Source organism: Cupressus sempervirens, chromosome 11 (genome assembly GCF_028749045.1).
Source record: "Cupressus sempervirens isolate cs-2001-9-10 chromosome 11, ASM2874904v1, whole genome shotgun sequence".
Taxonomy (NCBI): Eukaryota; Viridiplantae; Streptophyta; class Pinopsida; order Cupressales; family Cupressaceae; genus Cupressus; species Cupressus sempervirens.
This window is the reverse complement of record NC_143128.1, coordinates 408,586,712-408,610,306: the sequence shown is the minus strand read 5'-3', so window position 1 is coordinate 408,610,306 and position 23,595 is coordinate 408,586,712. Positions and strand designations below refer to the sequence as shown.

The 23,595-nt window shown below is 37.5% G+C and overlaps 1 protein-coding gene across 1 annotated transcript; it reads right to left on the bottom strand.

Moving 5' to 3' along the window:
* Positions 1-3,386: 3,386 nt before the first annotated feature.
* Positions 3,387-22,962, bottom strand: LOC149530193 (AT-rich interactive domain protein). The gene is made up of 2 exons (XM_089809370.1): positions 22,560-22,962; positions 3,387-3,766 (listed from the first exon to the last, which is right to left on the bottom strand). The coding sequence occupies exons 1-2, from the start codon at positions 22,896-22,898 to the stop codon at positions 3,593-3,595; spliced, it is 513 nt and encodes a 170-aa protein (XP_089665496.1). The 5' UTR covers positions 22,899-22,962; the 3' UTR covers positions 3,387-3,592.
* Between the last annotated feature and the right edge of the window lie 633 nt (positions 22,963-23,595).

The following is a 23,595-nucleotide window of genomic DNA, read 5'->3' as shown; positions in this document are numbered from 1 at the left end:
TCAACTACAAGGTTACACTGATTCTGATCTTGCCGGAGACTTGGACAAACGAAGGTCTACCACAGTTTACACCTTCACATTTGCTGGAGCTGTGATCAGTTGGGCTTCACGGTTGCAACATTGCATTGCTCTTTCTTCAGCTGAAGCTGAATACTTAGCTCTTTCCAAAGGTGCAGGGGAAATGATTTGGCTTCAGCGGTTACTTGGTGACTTGAAAGTTCATCAGAATGAATATAATCTGTTTTGTGACAGTCGTAGTGCGATCTTCATGGCACATAATCAATCATCACAACGTCGCTCCAAGCATGTTGATGCACATGCTCACTTTGTTCGTCATGTAGTCAAAGAGGGCAAGCTGAATGTTGTCAAGATTGACACCAAGATCAATTTGGCTGATATATTCACGAAGGTTGTTGCCAAAGAGAAGTTCAAATGTGCTAGAACTTCTCTTGGGCTTGTGAAGAAAAGATAGATCATTCTTTGAGCAGGGTATTGGGTGATCAGTTGCAACATTGGTTGTCCTTCAGGTGGGAGTTTGTTGATATTGTGAAGGCCAACAGTCACGTCATTGTTCCCTCCGATAATTGAGTCTCTTGGTTTCCAAAGACTCTTCATTTGTAATATTATTGGAGCCCTTTTATATGCTGCTCCTGCTCATTTCTAATCAACTTTTTTACATATTAATCTAATATTCTGCAGTCTGGACGTAGCCACTATTGTGGTGAACCAAGATAAATCTGGTGTTGTGTATTTCTTCTTATTGCGACATTTTTATTTCTCTGTTTAAATCCTTTCAATAAGGATCAAGATTCACTGAATTTTTTTCACTCAAATCAAAACAAATCTTTATTTAAATATGTCCTTATGGTAGCTGCTTCATCTCTACTACCTGCCACCTTGAACGCATACCTAGCTCTTATGTCAACAAACAATGTTTATTTTTATTTTTTACACTGCCGAGTATTACCTGTGACACAACAGTACAACTCAAATATCAAAATTGCTTCATCGACTTTTCGTCAGAGGTTGTAACACTATGATTTCCAAATGGACTTTGTGACGTTAACAATTCTTCTGCTAGCCTATACCTTTCAGAGCAGCCTATAGTGTGTCCAATCAATGGACAGTAGCCACTGTGAATAATTCTTAGGACCTTTCGCAAACCTGAAGATTGTGTTTCTTTGTAGAACTCTAATCATTTCGATTTTGAAAAACAACAATTTCCTGAGAGTAAATTTGTCTTCAATTTCCAAACTTCACATCTATGAAATTATTACCACCTTGTCAGCTTGCAGAAAGGGAAAGTCTTTGTTTGCAATATATAAATATTTCCTAGGTCTCCACACTAGTCAGGTTTTGATAAATATTCCAATATGGATTAACAAACTATTCTAAATAATTAATCTTCAGCACTCCTTGTATTTCCCAACAAGCATAAATTGTATTATAACAGTGCTTTTATATTGCCTGATGCTTATAATTGTCAACTTCCATATTTCATTCAAGGCATAAAGAAATATTAAGTTACCAATTGTCTCTATCTGACATCTTGGTTTTAAAGGGTTCTTCCCCGTAGACAAGAGCTATAGGCAGGTTTCCTCATTAAATAGCTGACTGTCGAGTTGGGTCTTTCTCAACAGACTAAAAAGTATGTGACTGTATGTTATAAAAATGTTTTGCTTTTTGCTTTCCAAATATTTCTGAAATCTTCTGAGCATACCACATATCATGTTATACATGTCATTGATCATACCATGAAGACAATGGCTTGAACAAATGATAAATTTTGTCAAACATGGTCATCTACTTCAACCTGTAATGTGGGTGAAATGCACTTTATAAGGTTTGATAAGAAGAGCCTGTAATATCCCGAATATAAAATCAATGAGCCAGACCCAATCAACTTCTCCAATGGCAAAGAACATATCACAGTGAACTTATGATTCTTCAATACTGTCACATAGTATAGTGTCTCCTCCACACAATACGACAAGTGATTATATTATTAAATCTACAGCAATCACTCACAATAGAGGCTTAGAAATTTCATCAGATGTTTATTCGCACACAATTCCCCAGGTATAGTTTAATAGTCACCCACAACAAATTCCACAGTAGAATCAACTCTTGATAAGCAGAAAACGTTAAGTCTCAGAGATATAATGTCGTGGCACATTAGGAAGATTAATTCATCTCTAAACATCACTGCAGATTAATATTGAGCCCATTCAATGAAATCTCTTTGTCATTCAACTCATTCTTTCTTTTGAAAATCAGTAACTTGCCTCTGATCAAAACCTATGGTTATACCTGCAGGATAGCAGGTTTGAGGTTCTGATACCACTGACCCAATCGGATATTTTCCCAATACTTCTCTCACAATAAATTTTTAGAATTCAAATAGATAGTGCATGCAATAAACTTTCAAATGTAAACAACAAATGCTCATGTAGAAAACTTCTGAAACTTTCATTGTATTATTTCAGCAATACAAAACTATAAACATCAAAAGCTATATACATTCTTCAGAAATATCTTATTGCAATATACATCAACATTACAATAAAAAACATCCAGTCCAATCTTAAATACAGAAATACAGTCAGATTGGAAACAAACGATCAAATGCACCTGTAGTCTGAAATGTGAATTCTGATGTGAATCCACCACAGAAGATGAATTGGGGCTATGTCCAATTCACCTAGAAAGTCCTGAAGGTTTCTGTCCTCAGGCTTCAACAAGAAAGCTAGCAGCCTTCTGAAATTCTCCAAAGAGAACCCAGAAAATCAGTTTCAAATCCAAGCATGATGCAAATGAACCCATCCTTTATGCTCAAAACAATGACTCTTTAGTTTCCTTCTCCTTTCGTTTCGTCCTTCTCCTTCTTGTCACCTTTTAACTCCTTTTGTTTTATTAAATTGACCCCTTTATTAATTTATTTTAAACTCTCATAAGTCAAATATAATATTTTAAGAGTTTAATTTCAGAATTCCCAATGTCCCAAAAGGGGGCATTACAAAAATATAACAATATAAAAAACCAAATTTTGTTTCATTATACTATATCGTCATAATTATTATAGTTATTTAATAATGTTATATAACTATATTTAAATCTATAAATAAAATATAATACAGCTTTTCTTTCCACATACAACAATGTAAAAAAGTAAATTTTGTTTTGACAACATTGAATTAAACTATACATTTCATGAACACCTCACTACTACTGCACTAAACTTAAAATCCATTTAATAGTTTTTTCGCTTATGTTGGCTAGCACATATATCTATAATGAAATATGAAGCAAATCTGACAACTAGGAATATTGGGTGTGCACTCCAGAAAATTTTTAAATAATACAATTTTTCTTTCTACAAGACAATGTTGTAAAAATCAACAAATTCTATTAAAAGAAGCTATACATTTCATGGGCATTTCACTAGGTTTACGATATATTTCACTTAAAATCCATACTATAGTTTTTTTTGGCTCGTATTAACTAATAAGCACATCTATCTATAATGACATGTGAAGCAAATATGACTAGGAATACTGGGTGTGAAGCTGTCTAAATACAATGGAAGCAATTACTAAGGAGAGGGTGCAATCTCAGTTGGATTGGTTTCAAAAACTTGTGATTCAGGTGTTTCGGGTGCCTCTTCGAACAATCCTTGAGACTCAATAGCTTCCTTGTACACAGGTGTATCTTTAAAGTCTGCTGCACCAAAATTGTATGTCCTGACTGCTACTCCACAAGCAACAATCTACAGAAATAAGAGATCAATCTCATTTGTTATTGAACACAAATCAGAATCCCACAAATATATAGGTGTATTTAAAGAGAACAAAAAAATTATATTGCTTGAAATCCTTCTGCCATTAAACATAGATGAAATCTTTCTGAACTTCGAGCTTCTTCTACATTGTAAGATAAATTTCTTTGAATGCTTACAACACTTCTGCAGATCAAAAATGGATCTTGAAATTTCTTGTATTCGTAGAGATACTATTGAAAACAATTATTTCTAATATATGTTAAAGTAAAGTTTTCCATATAATATGGGTTTTTGATCAGAACACTAATAGATTTGTAATGAATCTACATTTTTTACTTAAAACGGTGACAGATATCAGAATATTGAAAATGTATGTATTACAATCTAGAATCAGTCTATCATCTTCTGGACAGAGCATCCAACATAGTTCATTTAAGGAAACATGGTAAAAATATACTGAACTTATTGCAAGAAAAAGAAAACTCCCATACACATAGTCCCACAATCTCAAACCCTAATCACCAAAAGATTTGATGATCTTGCTAGGCACAATCATTCACAGTGTCAATGCACACAACAACTTATAAAAATAACCCCTACTAACTATGAAAACTAACAAGGTGGTCGGATTTGGACGAGCCAGAAGGGCATCAAAGTAGACAGGAATTTCATAATTGCAAGAATGAAAATACCTCAAACCAAACAATATGGAAGCATCTTTTATTAATTGACTTTCTATTTTCAGCAGACATTAAACATTTATCTGTGGATAAGATGTTCTTGGCTCCTTTGTAGCAATGGAAACTCATGCTCGTGAGGTTGATGCCACTCAGCCAAAAGAGAATATTTTAGCTCATTGTTAACCACACCTACAGTGATATAGATTTGTTTTCTTTATTGTCTGATTCTCATGAAATTGTTGTTACTCCACTAAAACATAAGTTGCTCTTGGCTCTTTGATGCCATGCTATATGAATTACTTTTGGCAACTACTCATGCCCTATTCTTTGTTATATTTTCAGCAGTCACCTTGCCTGATACTTAATGTTAACCTAGTTCTACCTTTCTTTTGTTGAAAGACATAATGCTCTCTCTCTCAAGAAAGCAACTACACACTTCAATTTTTTAAGAGACTTCATTATTGTGCAGGACAGCAAGGAATAGTTCTAAAGATTGAAAATTTGGGAGCCCTTATAGCCATAGAAACCCAAGTCCTCTTGCGATCTATCTTCTCCATACCTTTCTCCACCCTTTGATCCTCACAATTCCTCCATTGAAGCTATTGATCTCCGTTTCCCGACCTATTATGAAACCCTAGCCTATAACACTTTGTTGAAACCCTGGTGTTACATATCAAAGACTTTCTTTCTCCTTCCAAACCCTCTTTGTTGTTCATACTTTTTGTGCTCCTCCTGACGCTGTTACCCTTCATCACTCACACATACCACTATAGCATAGGTTTACCTCTAGGATTTGTGTTGTATATTGCTAAATCTCTACACGCACCACTATTACCACCATAAGTAAGTTGTGCACGCTCAACTTTTCTAATAGTACTATGTTTGAGGCTGAAAATGCTATCTTATGAGACTGATTTAGGCTATCACCCAAACATCACACTGTTTCCCTCTTGTCCCCAACACCAGTTAAGAAAATCTCCAATCAAGAGCATGATGAGAAAAATCTGCAAGCAAGAAAGGTATCACAGATTTTAGGTGAACAACTAGTGAAAAATTCAGGGTCACTGTATCAAACACCACGAAGCAGTTCAACCGGCAACAAATGACCAAATCCAGCAGGCAGCAACACGCAAGGCTATCAATCAGCAATGCCCAGGTTTGTTGGGCAGCAATACCTAGATTTTCACAATTCTTTGATCAAATCATTGTCATGTAGGGCTATCTCCCAATCTCTTCAACCCATTTCCATGATCAGTCTGACATTTTCTAGGTGCATCGACTTCGGTTTCTATTTGCTTTCCTATAACCTAGATTTGTTTACACTTTTCATTTCATAGTTCCTTTGCTTGCATTTATAGAGAAGATTTATATAGCTTCAATAATGTATTTTTTGTTTTAAGCAAACCGTAAGGGGGTAGTAAAAAAATATATCTTTCACTTTCAAATTGCTTTAAGGATCATTTAAATTTTGGTAAAATTTACTTTGTAAAAAAATTATCTTTACTTTCAAATTGCTCTGAGCAGCATTGAAATTCTGGTTAACTGTACTCTTATCCTATTGCATTTTAGTAAATTTCTCTCTTTAACTTTATCCGGCTGAAGAATTTAACCAAAAAGTACTTTTAAATTATAACCCAAATGTAATCTCAATGATATCTACATATTACACTTCTATGGTAAATTACAGCCTTCGGGTCTACTCTCTAATTAAGCATGTAGGCATGACATAGTGTCGCAGGAATATAGGATCCACCAACACTTGGATGGTGTATATAAGTCCCAAGATTCAATGAGTTAGTTTGACTATCAACATCGTGACATGTTAACATGGTGTGTGTTAGAAGAGATCTACAACAAAAGATATTTCAGCAGCTCAAGCATTAGCAAGTCTAAATTTGAAATCACCATACAAACAAGTGCACATGCAACAAAGTGATCAAGTAAGAATAAGTAAGAATATTTGTGATAATTGAGGTATCCTGATTTTATCATTTGTGCAGGTGAGAAGCCATTAAGTTCAACGTCTAACAAGATAACAAGAGACTTTTGGACAGCAACCATGTTTGGAAATATACCATAAGTTTCATGCTACTCGGCATGGTAGAAAATTGTTCAAAAACCATGTACATATTTGGCCAGAATGCTGCACAGGCCAATACGACAAGCAATAACACAAAACAATAACATATGAACTGTAAGCTCTGCTCTAAAAACAAATGAAGTAAACTGCAAGTACACAACTGACTAAGAAGAACTTGACATCATTGTTTTGGTGATGCAAGATCGCTCTATTAACTGAACTACTAAAGCACTGCACACCCTATTTAAGAAACTGAACCCCTGCTCATAAATCTTCTAAAGAACCCTCAAGCTTGTAACCATAAAGGTCTGGGGTTCACCATGCTGTTTCCTCAACAGCTGAGTTCTTCCACTTGATCAAATACTCAACAAACTTCTTTCTTTTAGCCATCTTGGTTATTCTTCTCTACAAAATGCACAGATTGCTTCCTTCTGCTTTTCTGGTATCATTTTCTTCCAGTTTGGTTCATCCACATTTGGGCTTCCCTTTGCCTTGTTTTCTGCTTCCCCATTTGCACAAAAGCTGTGTAGACCAGCCATGCTAGAATCAAAAAATGTAATGCAAATTCTGCGACAGCTCAATCTTATATAGGCTTATATCTTCTTCAGCACTCTATATGGACCAATTTTCTTCCTACATAACTTGTTATCTGTCCGTCCCCCTTGCGAAGCTTTCTTTTTTTGGGTAAGTGCTACCATAAAGTCACCTTCTCCGAATTCCTTCATTCTCCATTTCTAGTTAGCACGTTATTTATATTTTTTGCTACATTTGGTCAAATATCCTTGAACTCATTGCTGAAGGTCATACATATGTTCAACAAACCCTTCCACTTCAACACTCCTGATATGGGTGTGAATTGTACTCAACTTGGCAACTTTTCTTCAACTACTTCCATGCATCACTCCCAAAGGTGTTTTACCCATAGTTCTCAGGGCGCAGCTCGGATCAACAAGGCCTACTAGACTCGTGACTTGGCAAAGTGGAAGTACCCTTGGAATTTAGAGATTTTTAAGGATTTAAAACTTGTTTCATCTACCCATTATTGAATAAAGCATAAAGATATAATAACATCATCACATAGAGGCTAATTTGATCAAATACATAAATATATTGATCACATAAGTACAAACACAAATTAATACACTGACAAATAACCAACATTATCAAACAAAACTTAGGCATTTTATGCCGACTACACCAACCTCCATAAAAGAAAAGCCGTCTTCTAGACAAGAAGTATACATCAAGTAATATCCAAGAAGACTAATGAAAACAATGTGGATAATGACTCGTATTGTGCAAGCTCAAAGTTGTAGTGTACTTCAAAATTAAAATGAGGGTCGCAGGGGTCCAAGGGTAGTGCCCCCGTCACTAAGACCAAATTAGTACCTTGAGAACTACATAAAACTCCATGGTATGCATCATTTTCTTGAAGTTTTAGGATGCCAAAAACAGTAATGATAAACCTAAAAATGCAATCTGTAGACATGACTTTTGCATCTCAAATTGAATGTTTTAAAGGGAAGTTAAAAAAAAGTAAGTTTTTTTTTAATGTTTATTTTACATTGATGTCGATTAGGTCAAGGACCATGGACTCTACAAGTCAGCGACTCGCCCGCTGACTCGACAAGTCATGCAGGTCGATGGTCTGACCCTTCAAATCATGGGTCAATGTCAGAATGACCTGTTGAGAAAGGCTCGACTTGACGACTTAGGATACCCGCTTGACTCATGATGAATCATGGAACACTAGTTTTACCAATACTCCTATCTGCTGAACCATTGTACATAAACTCTTCTTGTACGAACAAAAGAATCCATTGTTTGGGTTTGCCTCAAACTAAGCATCTCAATTTCGTAGCAGTGATTGACTACATTCTTTTGTTCATCAATCTATGCATGATAATATAAGATAAAGCTCAGGTTGGCGTTCATCTTCTCCCATAGCATCCACCAAGAATGACCCATGAGAAGAAATAACTTTATGAAACCTCTCCCGAAAAAAATACCTAAAATGTTGGCAAATCCAACATTATATGGGCAGGAAAATTTTCATCTCGAGGGCGGTCTTTTTGTTCCATGTAGGGAAATAAAATATTAAATGTTAGCGATTTTTTTTCTTGCCCTAGCAAAAATCATTTTAAATGTGGAGAATTAAAAAAAAATCTTGGTGGCACATAAATAAATGTTGGCCATATTTTTTTCTTGCCAAAAAATAGTTTGTAATGTCAAAGGTGAATTACTTGTTTTGTTGGAAAACAAATAATAATGGTCTTGGCTAATCTTTAGTGGTAAACTGAAAATTTGTTTGATTTGAAAGCAAATTTGCCAAGTGTAGTGGCTAGCAACCTTTAAGGCTTTAGTGTTGCCAAGTGTACTGTCTATTATTAATAATGTCAGTGTCACCATTGTCAACTTGTTTGTCATCACTTTGGTATTGTCAATACATTACTTTTATTGACCATTGATTAATTAGAGATCAACGATAGAAGATGCATTTCGGGGCCAATTGCTTGAAAAGACCTAGAGCCCCATGAAATTCTCTAGAATGGAGGCACATGACAAGTTTTGCACTACAACAATTAACTGGAATGTAGTGAACGACATTTCAAGATCTAAATCATAAATATGGGACTAACAGTTACAATTAATACATTCCATTTCCAGCCAGGTTAGCAGGCACTCTAACATTAATGCGAGTATGTTTCCCGCACTTGCGAATTAATAGGAATATGAAAACTAAAGCTATGAAAGATCGCGAACAATTTAATGCAACTACTATTAAAGAGTCTCTTCAATTCCTCTTCCACTACCAATTATCAAATTCTTAATTCTATCTTTGGTTCTTAGTTCTGATAGTTTGTAGAATTTCTTAAGTGCCTGGTATAGATTTGTTTTCTAGTTTAGTAACCAGTTGGTTCTCAGTTCTGGTAGTTTGCAGAGTTTCTTAGGTGTAGAATCTGTAGATTTGTTTCTAGACTTTAGGTTTGTCATGGATACACCAATTAGGTTGAAATGCAACACAATGGATCTTGCAAAAGCCCTTGTTGGGCATGATACCTGAGGATGTGCTAGCTATGGTTTGCAAGGAAGATTCCACTGGGCCTTTTTTCTGCTATGCTTTGCTCATGGTCCTCGGCCATGAATTCTTAAGAAATGAGAAAAGGTACCATATGTCCATAGACATTACCTCCCGCTTCCTCGTGTCTCTTCTTGACCTGGCAGGCAATCAAGTAGACATTTGATGCTTCTATGTAATGTTTTTAAGGAAGCATTTTTAGAAGACGATGTCAAAATCCTTATATTGGCCGAGTAGTTATTGGGCGTTGGCAAACCCTTTTGTAGACATAGCAAACAAGTATTGGGAGCAAGGCATAGGAAGCACTGTACAGAAGCATCTATTCCTGTTGGGCATGAATGAACGACAATTGACTCTCCATTGCAAGTGGGCAGGGCTCAGGAGGGATTCTCTACAAAAGTGGTTATTGTTGGACGACGTCAGTGACAGTGACTTCACATGGCTACACGAGTTCAGCGACATTATCATCTCCAAGAGATTCCTCATGGAGGGGCTTGAAGACCTTTCTAATTGAAGGCTTCAAACCCTCAACCTGTTCCCTGTTACCTGTTTCTTGTTCCATGAAACCCTGTTCCTTGACACTTTGTTTAATCAAAACGTAGCCTTAGGGCAAAACAATGTTTTAAGAAATCCTTTTTTTATAAGAATAATTAGTAGTTACTTCAGATTGGGTCTTGCCCTTGCATATAAATTAAGAAATAGTAAAATCAGGCTGATTTAATCAATTATTTTGAATATCTATGCTATGAATATATACAATCTCGAATCTAATCAATGAAAACAATAGTTTTTGGCTTCCCAATTCGCTCTTCCATAAATGTGTGAACTATTGTTCAATTTTATTTTTACCAATTAAATTATCTGGTTTCAACTATAATTGTTATAGAGTGATACTGATTAATCATGATTTTCTGAAATGCACTCTAAAAATGTTAGCTTGCGACTCTTAAAAAAATTAACTGTTAGACTGTTAGAAACAAAAAAAAAGGTTTCAACAATCCCTTTATGGTTTCATATTTGATTCATGAATTAAAGTCAAAGATTATTCAATTGAAAAATCTATTATATCCTCAAATGAATAAATAAAGTTTAGACGTGACGTTTCAAGTTTCAACAAAAGTTTTGAAATAATATAAGTATTTTAAAATTTATTTGAGCAATAACATCATCATTTGTCAAGAAATTCAAATAATTTGTATTTTTTAACTAAATGTGTGCACTGTGTGATTTAAATATTAATTAATATAGTAAATTTGTGAAATAATTTATTATTTAATGCATTATGCATAATTTAATTTGCAACAATAAGAGAATTTAATATTTGTTATGTGAAAGGTTTAAGGAATTGATCTAAACCGTCGAATGAAAGATCAATGACCACGACTTCAAACCTAATTTTAAAAGTTCTAAGTTAAATTCTATTTCTACCTGAAATTAGGACATCTGTCCCAAAATCACTCAAGAGTCAATGTGACAGTTGTAGTCTTTCTTATGCCCGACCGTTGATTAAAAGAAAGATCGACCCTCAAGATGAATTTCAAATCGATTTGGGGAATGTTTTCCCTTGTGCCTAGATTCATCTAGAATTGTGACACGTGTCTGCTTATTGCTTGATTATGTTAACAAGTGATGACATTGACAACTGTACTCTTTTAACAAGAGTCTCTTTAGTCTTTGTTAGTCCAGACTGTTAATTGAAAGAAAGATTGATGACCCGATATCATTTTCGAGTCAATTTTGGGAATGTTATCGATGTTGGAAAGAGTCATCCATAATCATGACACGTATCCGTGACACGTGTTGCTACTCTGGATGACTCTTGCCAATAGCGATAAAATTCCACAAATCAACCCAAAAATCATGTCTGGCCATTGATTTTTTAGTTTGTTTTTTATTATTTAATTTATTTAAAATGTACAAATGTATTATGTAATTACTTATTACAATTATGTACATTATTGTTACTATTAATATTAGGAATGTTAGTAACTAGGTAGTTTTTACTTACATGTACATTGTACAAACTACAATACTTTAAACCATTATTAACTAACATTTTAACATTTAAAGTTTTGCTTTTATGTTTTTAGACTATGAAGTTTTTAAGAGTTCAAGACTGTAGGGTTTTCAACTTTTCGAAGACTGTAACTGAATTCTAATTATGTTTTGAAAACTGAAACTTGAGGATCACAAGAGAGCATCAATTATCTGAGTCTCTGCTAGCACTGATTTTATCGAATCTCGATTCTGGGTATTTAAAATTTTCAAATTTTTTTGCAGTGCACTTGCAGCAATAGAAGTCTTAGGTCTACACTTTACAATTTTTTAAATTAGGGCTTGAAGTTGAATTTTGTGTAATACTAGTAGCACGCATGGGCAAAACAAAGTCAAAAACCTCCAGTATAAATGCAAGCCAAAATAAAGACATCATAGAACTCAGGCAAGTGCTAAAAGCTCCAGGTTTCACCGATGAATATCGTGATATTTTTTATCTTGTTATCCAATTTGGGAATCATGGGAATTAGATATTCATTGTTTAATAATTGGAAAGATCCACATAAGGGGAGAGAATATTTCAAATTTAACAAAAATATTGGTGCACATACAAATAAACTAGCTGCTTTGGTTAGTGAATTAGCAAACCTAGTTGTACTCGAAGTATTCCCTTGCCCAGAAATTGCAATGCTATACGCTCAAAATTATGATGAAAATAGAAAGACAATTGTAAACCAAAACACTCAGGAGGAAATTTTATCCATAACTGAGAGTGAATTTTGCACTCTCTTAGACCTAGGGCTAGGGTTTAAAGCAAAGAGCTTTAAGTGCATTCAGTTGGATAAAATAACACAGGCTTATGACAAAATGGAAAGAGTTTTTCAAGATTCATATATTAATGGTTTAGTAAACTTAGAGTCATTTACTGATCATACTAGTATTTCTGTTACATTGGACAGAGATCATAAGCCTCCTTATCAGTATGATAGTTTTGTGCCATGGGTTCAAAATACTATTTGTTTGGTAGAATTTTGTCTGCAATTGGACAGTAACAAGGAAGTGGGGGCCAATGTTCTTGAAATGATTTATTATATCCATCGTCGAGGTGACTCAGTTACCAAGTTAGAAGTAGGATATAATTATGTTTAGCACAATGTTGAATCTATGCAAGAACAATTACTAATGATTAAACAAAGTACAACTATAAGCAAGATGAAGACATTTAGGTTCACAAGTTAATTGTGCTACCTTCTTTTAGCAAAACATCGCCCAATATTTGAAACTGAGAACAAGCTTGATATTGAGGTCTATAAGTTTGATGAGAAAACCCAGAAGAAATCAAAGACTCCAAGTCCAGTATATGAATGGACACATAAGATGAGGATGACTGGTAACAATAATAACTACAACCATTTTGTAGACTTCTTTTTGGCACCTATTTACTAAAAAATTATGGCCACTCTGATGCCTCGATTGTTTGTTTCTTGTAAAGATTGCATTCAATTGGAAAGTCAAATTCAATTGGTTGATTGGTTCTTCATGGAAGACTACACTATGTTAAGGTTTTACGATTCAGCGGTTGAACCGTGCAAACTTCCAATCCATGTGACAGCAAGGGTTTTTGCATTGGAATATGTACACCAGATGTAGAGCGCAAATAAACTTTTCAATGGACAGCAAAAGAAAATGATATTCCCTTCCTTGCCTTTCACAATTGGAAGCCTCACATTTGAGAGAAAGGTTTTCAAAGTGGCAAATGAATTGGTGATTTTTTTAGCTTTGACCTTGTCAGTCACTAGAATTATGATCCACTCAACATAATAAAAGCAAGACTTATTGCCAATGGGAACTCTGCAAGCAAATATCAACATCAAGAGAGGCCACTGATAGAAAAGTTTAAAAAATGGATTCGTGGGATGAGGTTAAGAAAGAGAAAAAGAAACATGCAACATAGGATAATATTTCAATGCAAGAATTGCCATCCCAAATTATGACATTGCACTATCAGAGTCACACAAATCAAAGCCTGGAACATACTTCAATTTCTACAAGAAAGCCACTGAACCTTCTAAGAGATCTATGCCGAAAGCAATTAAAGAGGCATGCAGATCTATATTATGGTCTCAAACCATATTGAATGATTTTTGGGAAATAAGGAAAAATATGGGTGAGCCAAAGACCTCAGCACCTTTTGTGGGGATTCAGGAGGATGAACATTTTAGCGATTATTGGAATAAAGAGCATCTATCTGTAGTATATCAATTTGGCACTAATAGTAACAATGATAGTCAAAGACAGAATTACTCTGACTTTGATGAAGACATTCAAGGTACTCAAGATCCCATGTTAACCAAGCCTCTAAGAAATATTGTTTAACTTCAAATGCATAATTCTATTAAACAAATATTTACTAAAGGGGCAACTATGATACAAAACATGGGTTATGTAGGTATAGGGCCCATTAGTTCAAGTGGTGAAGGGATTTGGAATACAATTGCAATACCAAACCCACTGAAAAGCGGAAATCAACCAGTCAATGCCTGTCATCAGATTCAGTGCAAACATGCCAAATGACAGACCTCTATGCTTCTTCTCTCAAAAAGTAGCTCCATTGCCAATATGAGGTCTAACACGAGGATTGCCATAACCCACACCAAGTTTTGGAAAAAAAAATTGTTTGAATACCTCTATAACCGTTATGTCAATTTCCCATATATCATTCCACTAAGCAGTACCTAGATATCTCTCTCTGAACTTTCTCGGTAAATTCATTTGGCATTCTTTCTACTATCCACTCTTATAATTTTCTCTCTCATACACACATTTATTTCATCCATAAATAACACATCTCTTTACATTACAGTGCCTCTAGTCACATAGACGATGCCCTTTGTTCTCCAGAAGATTTTCTTAGGGAATTGTGTGCCTTCTTCAATGTAGGAGCCTCCCTATATCATGTAGTAAGCTGAAGATATGGGTGCTTCTCACCCATCTTCTATAAGAACCAAGTAAACCACATTGTCTTTGTCCGATAGAGGCAAAGCATCACCTCCCTCTAAATTCCTCACATCATCGTGAAAGGAATGATGCAGAGCATACATTGGCAATACCAAAACATCTTTATGGTCATATCATAGCACCAATGCATTATCGCCTTATGAGACTCGTTACATGCTCTCTCTTTCTAAAGACACCACCACTTCAAACCAACAACCTATGGCAAGGAAATTCACCACCTTAAAACTATTTTAAACTGAATATACTTGCATTCTTTACAAACCTCAAGCTTCCATAATCAACTTGTCTTTCGATTATCAAATAGGCAATTTGTTTTCAATATCTATAATGGACTCAACATAGATTGTGCCTCACTAAAGCTAGAGGATCCATCTTCAATGCTTGCTATGAAAAACTCCAATGGTTTTCGTCAAGCCCTTGTTTTGATTTTTGCCTTGTTCGAAAACATTTTAATTAATATAGAAGAAAAGTAATTATTTATCTTCGCACAAAAAAAAATATTGAATGGAAACCTCACATTTTGCTCTTTCTTCATCACACAGGATTACAATCCTTGCAAATTACAAAACATTTCCCCCACGGTGTACAATTCAATTTCAAAAGCTGCCAAAAACGCTTGTTGACAAGACAACACAAGCATCATCCAAAAGAATCCTCTTTGTTTTGTTTAATGTATTCTTCTCTCCTCTGTGCTATCCATTTTTAATAAAATTCACTTTGGACAGAACACTTAAATGGCTATTCCTCTCCACTACAACGATCTTTTCAACAAACTTCTTTTTGTTATAGGGCTCCTATAATCTTTTGTGCTTTCCAGGATTTTACATGCTCTGATACCAATTGAAGATAAATTAGATTGGAAGTAAAAATAGCAAATAAAAATAAGACAAGTGCGATGAGGAGATGGAGCGACTGGCGTTTTTCTGCAACCCGATGCTGAGCTAGGGCAGCCATGCCCTAGCTTGTATTCGATTTTGCTATACGTGCGAAGGTGGGGGGGTATTTGTTTGGTAGTGTGGGGGTGGGGTTCAGTTGCAAACGGCTGCGTAGGCTTTGATTTGCTCTTTTTTGGCCACCTTTCTGTGAGTAGGTTGCTCGTCTTTTTGGAGGTGCCCGGACAAATTTCCCTTGCTGTGGACTGTCCAGGGCTGTGTGCAACTATATCTCTGGGTGAGCCTTCTAGCGCTACGCCTGATATGGATTTTCATGCTGCGGGGGGCTTGTTCGTTAGGACAAGGGGCGAGGGTTTTTGAAAATGCCCTCTTTTCTCAGATTACAGGAGCTACAGAATCGAGCTCGCCTGGTGGATCTCGAATCATGAAGATTAATGGCTGCCTTGAGCGCTGCAAAGAAAGACCCAAACTGATGATCTCTTTTGAAATGATTGTTGAGGATGTTGAATACTATTCTAAGCACTCGTATTGCAAATTCCTGGTATTAAGAGTATCTCTTCAGTTTCTGGAAACTTGGGCTCAGAGAGTTTGGGAACCAGAGGGCGAAATGGAGGTCACGTTGCCTGCAAATAACTTTTTCATGGTCACATTTATTTGCCTGGCTAATTGCAATAGGGTTTTTGAGGGCGGGCCCTATTTTCACAACCAGGTTGTGCTATTCGTCAAGCCATGGCATGTAGGATTTAATCCCTCTGAGGAGCTTCCAAATCGTGTTCCAATGTGGGTTCAGTTACCCAGATTTCCAATAGAATGTTGTCGTGAGGATGTTCTTCATATGCTTGCATCGATGCTCGAAAAGCCAGTGGGGTCTTCAACACAAACCCTAAGTAAGAAAGTAATGTCTTTTTCTCGAATTTGTGTGGAACTTGATTTGAGTAGACCATTGCCAGATGTGGTGGAAATGTGTGTGGGCTCGCATTCTTGGGTGCAGCAGCTAGATTATGAGACCCTTCCTTTCTGATGCAGCCTCTATCATGAATATGGCCACCTGTTGCAGAGATGCCCGAAGGCCAAGACAGTGGAGCAGCAGCCTCTGCCTCCTCCTCGTAACACTCCCACTGTTGATAATGGGAAGAAGCTTGTTTCTGGTGAGGGTAAGGATGCTAAGGGTTTTGTTCAAGTTAAGGCTCAAAACCGAAACAGAGGTCAGAAGAGGACTCTAATGGAGAGACAAGATGAGGATACTTTTAACAGGTTTGAGGTATTGGATGAATTGGGTCAGCAAGAAGTTAATCCAGGATTTATCAATGTGGATCAATTTGTGGCGGATTCTGGTCTGGAGAACACCTCTTCCATTCCTCCTCCTGCTCCACATGAGGAATCTGCCATGCCTATGGTCACAGATGGGCAGACAGGGGCCCAAATGATATTAGGGCCAAATGTTGATTCAGGGCAAGGAGAAGAGGGCACTGCTCTTCCTCGTGGATTGTTGTTTCGGATATGGATAAGCGTGGTAAGTCTTCTCCTCATCTGGGCATTCTTCAAAAGGATGACAACAAAGGGGTTTCAGAGAAAAGCGTTAAAATTGAACGAAAAAAGGACTTGGAGAAGATTAAGATGATAGAGGAGACTTTGGTGGAGTCAAGATCTGCTAAGACCTTGGATTCCCATTTTTTGACTCCTCTGAAATGATCATTATTTCATGGAATGTAAGGGGCTTGAATAGCAGCCCTAGACAAAAAGTTGTTCGAGAATTGGTTAGAAGTCATTCTCCTGATGTTCTTTTTCTTCAGGAGACCAAGGTTTTTGTTGAATGCATGATGAGTATAGCACCTAAATTGTGGAAGAATGGTCAATGTCAGTGCATTGGAGCTCCGGGATCTTCGGGGGGTGCGGCATGTTTCTGGAACCCAAGAAAGATCCAACCTTTGTGGTGGATATCCTTTAAGTCCTCCATATCTATGGTTTCTTTGTGCCCTAAGTCGAGAGAATCTATTCTTTTTTTCCAATGTCTATGCTCTCATTGAGTTCCAAGGTAAACTTCTTGTATGGAATAATATTCATTTTGTTCGTAGCCTATTTCCTTTCTTGCCATGGATTATTGTTGGAGACTTTAATGCTATTCTTGATTTAACTAAAAAATGGGGAGGTAATGCAAGACTTGAGCCCTCTTCTGTGTTATTCCAGGACCGTATATTGGCACTCAATCTTGTGGATATCAAGCCTAGTAATGGTCAATTCACTTGGAACAATAGAAGGGTGGGAGATAGTTGCATTGCTGAACAATTAGATCACTTCATGGTTTCCTGTTTTTGGGTGGGCGGATTGTGGTCTTCTAGTTTTGAGATTTTAGATTGGAGAGGTTCGGATCATTGGCCCATAAAGATAGTTATTTCTTCTGCCCAGTTGCCTCAGAAGCCACCTTTCAAATTCCAACTCATGTGGTTGAGGGACCCGGACCTTTATGGATGTGTTGCTGATTGGTGGAGGGATGGCAAACTTGCTTATGGTACAGCAATGTATATTTTTGCTAAGCTCCTCCAATATGTTAAGTATTAGCTCAAACGGTGGAACAGGCAATGCTTTGATAACATTTACCATGCAAAAAATGTAGCTCAAGCTAAATTGAATGATATTACTAGGTTGACTAGGGAGGATGGGGTGTCTGGGTATTTGTTGCAGGAGGAAGCTAGGGATTTAAAAACCTTGGAGGAATGGGAGCTGAGAGAGGAAATCTTTTGGAAACAAAAAGCTCAAATTAAGTGGCTTCAAGAGGGTGATAAGAATATTGCCTTCTTCAATTTGGTGAAGGCTAGATGACATGGTAATTCTATATCAACTTTAGTGACTAACAGGGGAGAGGTTCTCTCTTCTACTCAAAATACCTCAAATGAAGTTGTGCAGTATTTTGCCTCTTTATTTAGGGAGGAATCGCAGGGGGACTCGGTTGAAGAGGCTCAGGTCCTCTCTTGTATTCCTTCTTTGGTTTCTTTGGAAATGAAAGAGCATCTTATGAGTGCCATATCTTTGGAGGAGTTAGAGAAGATTGTTTTCCAGATGAAAAAAGAAAAAGCTCCCGATCCAGATGGCTTCCCGATTGAGTTCTTCCAAGAATTTTGGGACATTATCAAGTTAGATTTACTGGTAGTTGTTCAAGAATTCCAGAAGAATAAGCAAATGCTTTGGGCCTTGAACTCTACCTTCCTTGCTCTCATCCCCAAGGGGGAGGGGGCTGATCAGTTAAATCAATTTCGCCCTATCTCTCTTTGCAATGTTATTTATAAAATTATATCTAAGTTGATTGCTGATAGGTTAAAAAAGTGGCTTACGCTGCTAATTTCTGAAGAACAAAGTGGCTTTGTAGCGGGCCGCCAAATTTTGGACGGGGTGGTTGTGGCTACTGAGACAATTCATTCCATGGCCAACTCTAAAGACAAGGCTATGTTTATCAAGCTAGACATGGCCAAGGCTTATGACAGAGTTCATTGGTCCTTCCTCCAAAAGGTTTTGGGAGCCTTTGGTTTTGAGGAGGAATGGATTCGTTGGGTTATGAATTGTGTGAATTCGACTTCTTTCTTAGTTTTGATTAATGGGGAACATTCTGATCTCTTTGGTGCTTCTCGGGGTTTACAGCAAGGTGACCCTCTCTCTCCCTACTTGTTTCTTCTTTTGGTGGAAGGTTTGGGACGATTGATAAAAAGGAATGTTGAAGGGGGCTTCATTCAAGGTTGGCAATGGGGAGGGGGAATTCCTATACAATCTCACCTACAGTTTGTGGATGATATGGCTTTGATGGCCATGGCTACCATTAGGGAGGCTTCTAATACGTGCAAGGTGTTGGATGTTTATCTTGCTACTTCAGACTAGTGAATTAACGAGGGAAAGTCTTCCATTTTTTTCTTCAACACTCCGCCATCCATTCAGAGGAGAATTGCTCATATTCTCAAATTTCAAATTGGGAGCCTTCCAGTGCTCTACCTTGGGATTCCTATCTTAGTTGGCAAGCAGTCTAGGGATTCTTGGCAAGTTATTCTGGATAAGTTACGTGCCAAAGTCACTCATTGGACCCATCATTGGCTATCCTTTGCTGGTCGGGTCCAATTGCTCCAATCTGTGGTTCAGGCTCTTCCTCTCTATAGGTGTATGATTCAAGTGGCACCAATGAGCTTTGTTAAGGACCTTGATTCCTTAGCAAGACAATTTTTATGGGCTTGTAATTTGTCATCAACTAAGAGAAGCCTTATTAAATGGGAGGTTGTTTGCAACCCAAAACAGTTTGGTGGTCTTGGATTATGGCAATCATTGCTATTTGGTACTGCTCTGGCAGCCAAAATTGTATTGGCGATGGTGTGTGGAACAGGACCGGGTGTGAGTCAGAATTTTGACTCAAAAGTACTTTCCAGGGATCCCCTAGAAAGATATCCCTCGGTATAGCTTGACATGGAAAGGTTCGATGATTTGGAATACTCTCAAGAAAGGGGCTGCGCTCATTAAGGGTGGCCTATTCTGGATTTGCACGAGTGGGTCAGAGGCACATTTCTGGTATGATGCTTGGGATGACTACCCTCCCTTGGGCATCCAATATCCTCATTTGCGTATATTGTCCCAGAGGTTTTGTGATGTTGGATGGTCAAGGGTGAAAGACTTTAAGTCCTTTTCCCTTCAGGGGCAGTTGGTGGAGGCAAGATGGAAGAACCCAGAGGAATGGCCTATTTTTGGTTTGGAGGTGGAGTGCACTGAGCTTCATTACATCCTTTCTTGTCGAAACTGTAGCACCCTTTTGGATGATGATGTGTTGGCCTGGTCCACTAATCCCAAGGGTGCTTACACTGTTTCTTCTGGGTATCAGGAATTGCTCTCCCAAGAACTTGCAAGGGGAGAGGTCCATTGGTGGAAGAAATTTTGAAATAAGTTTTCTTGGCCAAAGTTTAACTGCTTTATTTGGACTTTGGTCTGGAATAGATGTTTGAGGTGGGACAATATCCAAAAGAGGGGTTTTTCTGTGTTCTCTGTAGTAGTGGGGAGGAAGATTCTCAGCACTTATTCTTCTGCTGCTCTTTCACCCTTCAGCTTTGGCATTTTTGGTGGGGTGTTTGCAAATGCCCGTGCATTCATGCCTCCTCCCTGGCTGAGTTTTGGACGAGACTAGGGAGACCCCCCTCCTTGGCTCCCTTCTTGCAAGATGTTCAGTATGTTGGACCTATCTTTTTGCTATGGCAAGTCTAGTTGGAAAGGAATCGAAGAATTTTTCGAGGTGAAAAATTGAGGATTCAACAGGTTTGGCTTAGAATTATGGGAATGATCCAAGATACTGTCGAAGCTAAGAGTGAGATTGTGTTGCTGCTTGAGAAAGGTGATGCTGAGATGGTTGATAAGTTTGGAATACAGGGGATATCTCCGGCCTCAGCTTGCGTCAAGAGAGGTAGATGTGCGAAGCAAAAAGTTCAAAGAATTGGGAGATGGCTGCCCCCTAATGCTGGTTTTTTGAAAATTAATACGGATGGCTCTTCCAAGGGTAATCCAAGTCCGGCTAGGATTGGTGGGATAGGTAGGGATTCTTTTGGATCAGTGGTTTTTATTTTCTCGGCTAATAGAGGGATGCAGACTATTAATAGGATAGAAGGTTTGGCTATCCTATATGCTTTGAAGTAGGCTTATGCTCTAGGGTGGCGTAAGGTGATTTGTGAGTAACTCTCAGGTTCTGGTCAATCTACTTCTTGAGAGGAAGATTTCTGATGTTAGCTGGCAGTTGTCTACGATAGTGCAGCAAATATTACAAGTTAGCTCGTTGATGGATTCAGTGTCTTATGTGCATATTCCAAGGGAATGGAATAGGGCGGCCGATTGTCTAGCAAAATGGGCATCAGAATATGTAGATGGCGGGAAGATTGATGAGTGGGATCAGATGACCTGCGAGTTATGTCAGGACCTGGAGAGGACTCTTGCAGCAAATGTTAGTGGTATTAGGGAGGGATGATCTAGTTCTTGTCTTTTCTTGTGGTCTTTGGTGGTTCCTGGGGCTGTTTTGTAATGAGTTGTTTTAAAGTTCAATAAAAAATTTACCCCTCTTTTTTCAAAATAAAAATAAAATAAGACAAGTGCACCATATTTTTGTATTCAGTCATTGCAGTTTGCATACACAGGGCTTTGCCCTTATATTAATACAATAGTTTTCAATAAAAGACAGAGAATTAAATAAGAAATAAACAGTCAGACATGACGAAATGAAGAGTTGGACTTCACATCCAACAAACTGTACCACATCATTTTTGTGAGTTACAAGTTCATTAAAGTACAGATGATTTAAGTCCTCACTCGCAGAGATCACCTCCATAATCACAAAAGGCAACCAGGAAGGAGGTGCAAAGCTACATTTACAGAACAGAGACAGAGTAAAATTCTAACACCTTAGCAAATGGAGGATCACCTCCACATTTACAGAAGTGAACCAGGAAGCCGCAGTCAGATTTACGGGCCAGCAAAGAAGTGCAAGATTTCAAGCACCTTGGCAAATGGATTCTTTACTTCTTGATAACATCTACATTAATATCAGACTTAATTGCCTAAATTAAGCTAAAGATTTTATGAAAGGTAGTGTTTTTGCCCTGGCAATATGATGAACAATAGTATCATTGGCATTGAACTAGAGAGTGAGTAAAGCTTATCGAAGAAGAAAGGCGAAGCCAAAATCAAAAGAGTATACTTACGAGAGACACAAAAATACATTAAGAAAGAAACAGGGTAAGAAGGAGGATACGGAAAAAGAGGATATCCTGACATGAATATTGTCTTGAAGAAAGATGAGTGTATGGCATTCAGAAGGCTTATCAAATAAACGAAGTATTGTTTCCCTTGAGTTCGTTCCCCTGTTCTGCTGAGGACGTGTATTGGAAAATAAGAAGTACAGACTTTTTGTTTCAACATACCCAATGTCAGTGTTTTGTTGCAAACATCCCGTGTAAGTACTCTTTATATGTATGGTTTTCGATTAAGATATATGGTTATGAAACTTTTCATAAGATAGGAAGAAGCATACCGCAAAGAGAAAACCAAAGGCCCATAGGTATTGCATGATGAAACCGACGGTATCCCACTGAGGACCCTCCCAAAAGTCTGGTTCCTCTCCTGGGAGCTTTGGCGCCACGTATACTTCGTCGTCCTCCTCTACCTCCTTCACTACAGTATCGTTGGTGGTGGTGGTGGGGATGATGACGGAAGCAGAGTCCCTTATCTTTTTGCGGGAGGAAGATCTTCTGGCTCTGGTTCGCCCACATGCGCTTCCCCGGCGAGGAAGAGTGAAATTCAAATTGGGGCTCATAGTAATGGCGGGTACGAGCTGCCGGGTAGTACCGACACTCCCAATGCACCAAGCCATGCTCTGCCCTGCCCTGCACTGTCCGCCTCTTAGCTGCAGAAAACTATGCTTGCACTCCACACATGAAATCCACAGAATCTCATCCCAATCTAACTAAAAGCAGATCCTGAATTCCCCCTTGGCCTCCTTTGCTGACGCATAGGATAAGACAACATCATGCATCCGTGGTTGGCCTTTTCAAGGCCATAGCTTGGACGAGCGAGAAAGGATAAACAAATGAAGTTTAAGAGAAAGGAGTGGTTTTACTGACGTTCGGGGGATCAATCGGGCTGCTCAAGAATCAAGGTTGTAAATTTCTACTATGTATTTCGATAAACACATTGTCTATCTTGCCGACCTTTGCTTTTCCTAATAGTTTATGAAAGTTATTGGGGGTATTGGTTATAGATATTTTTAAAACTTATTTATGCCTTTTATGATTAAATGTCTTTTAATATATAAGTTCTATCTTTATAAAATAGAACTTGCACCTTTGAAGGGTGCAAGGGTTGTGCCGATAGTATTGTATATATCAAATGATGTCACTGTAATTTTGGCACATAAAGTTTGGTCATAATATTTTTTATGCATAGTAAAACATTGGTATAATAATATTTAAACCTTTATGATTTTATCTTCCTTGGTACTCATGGAATATACCCTATTAATACATCTTGTCTTTTCAATAATTTATCTTCTTCACAACTTTTGTTAGTAT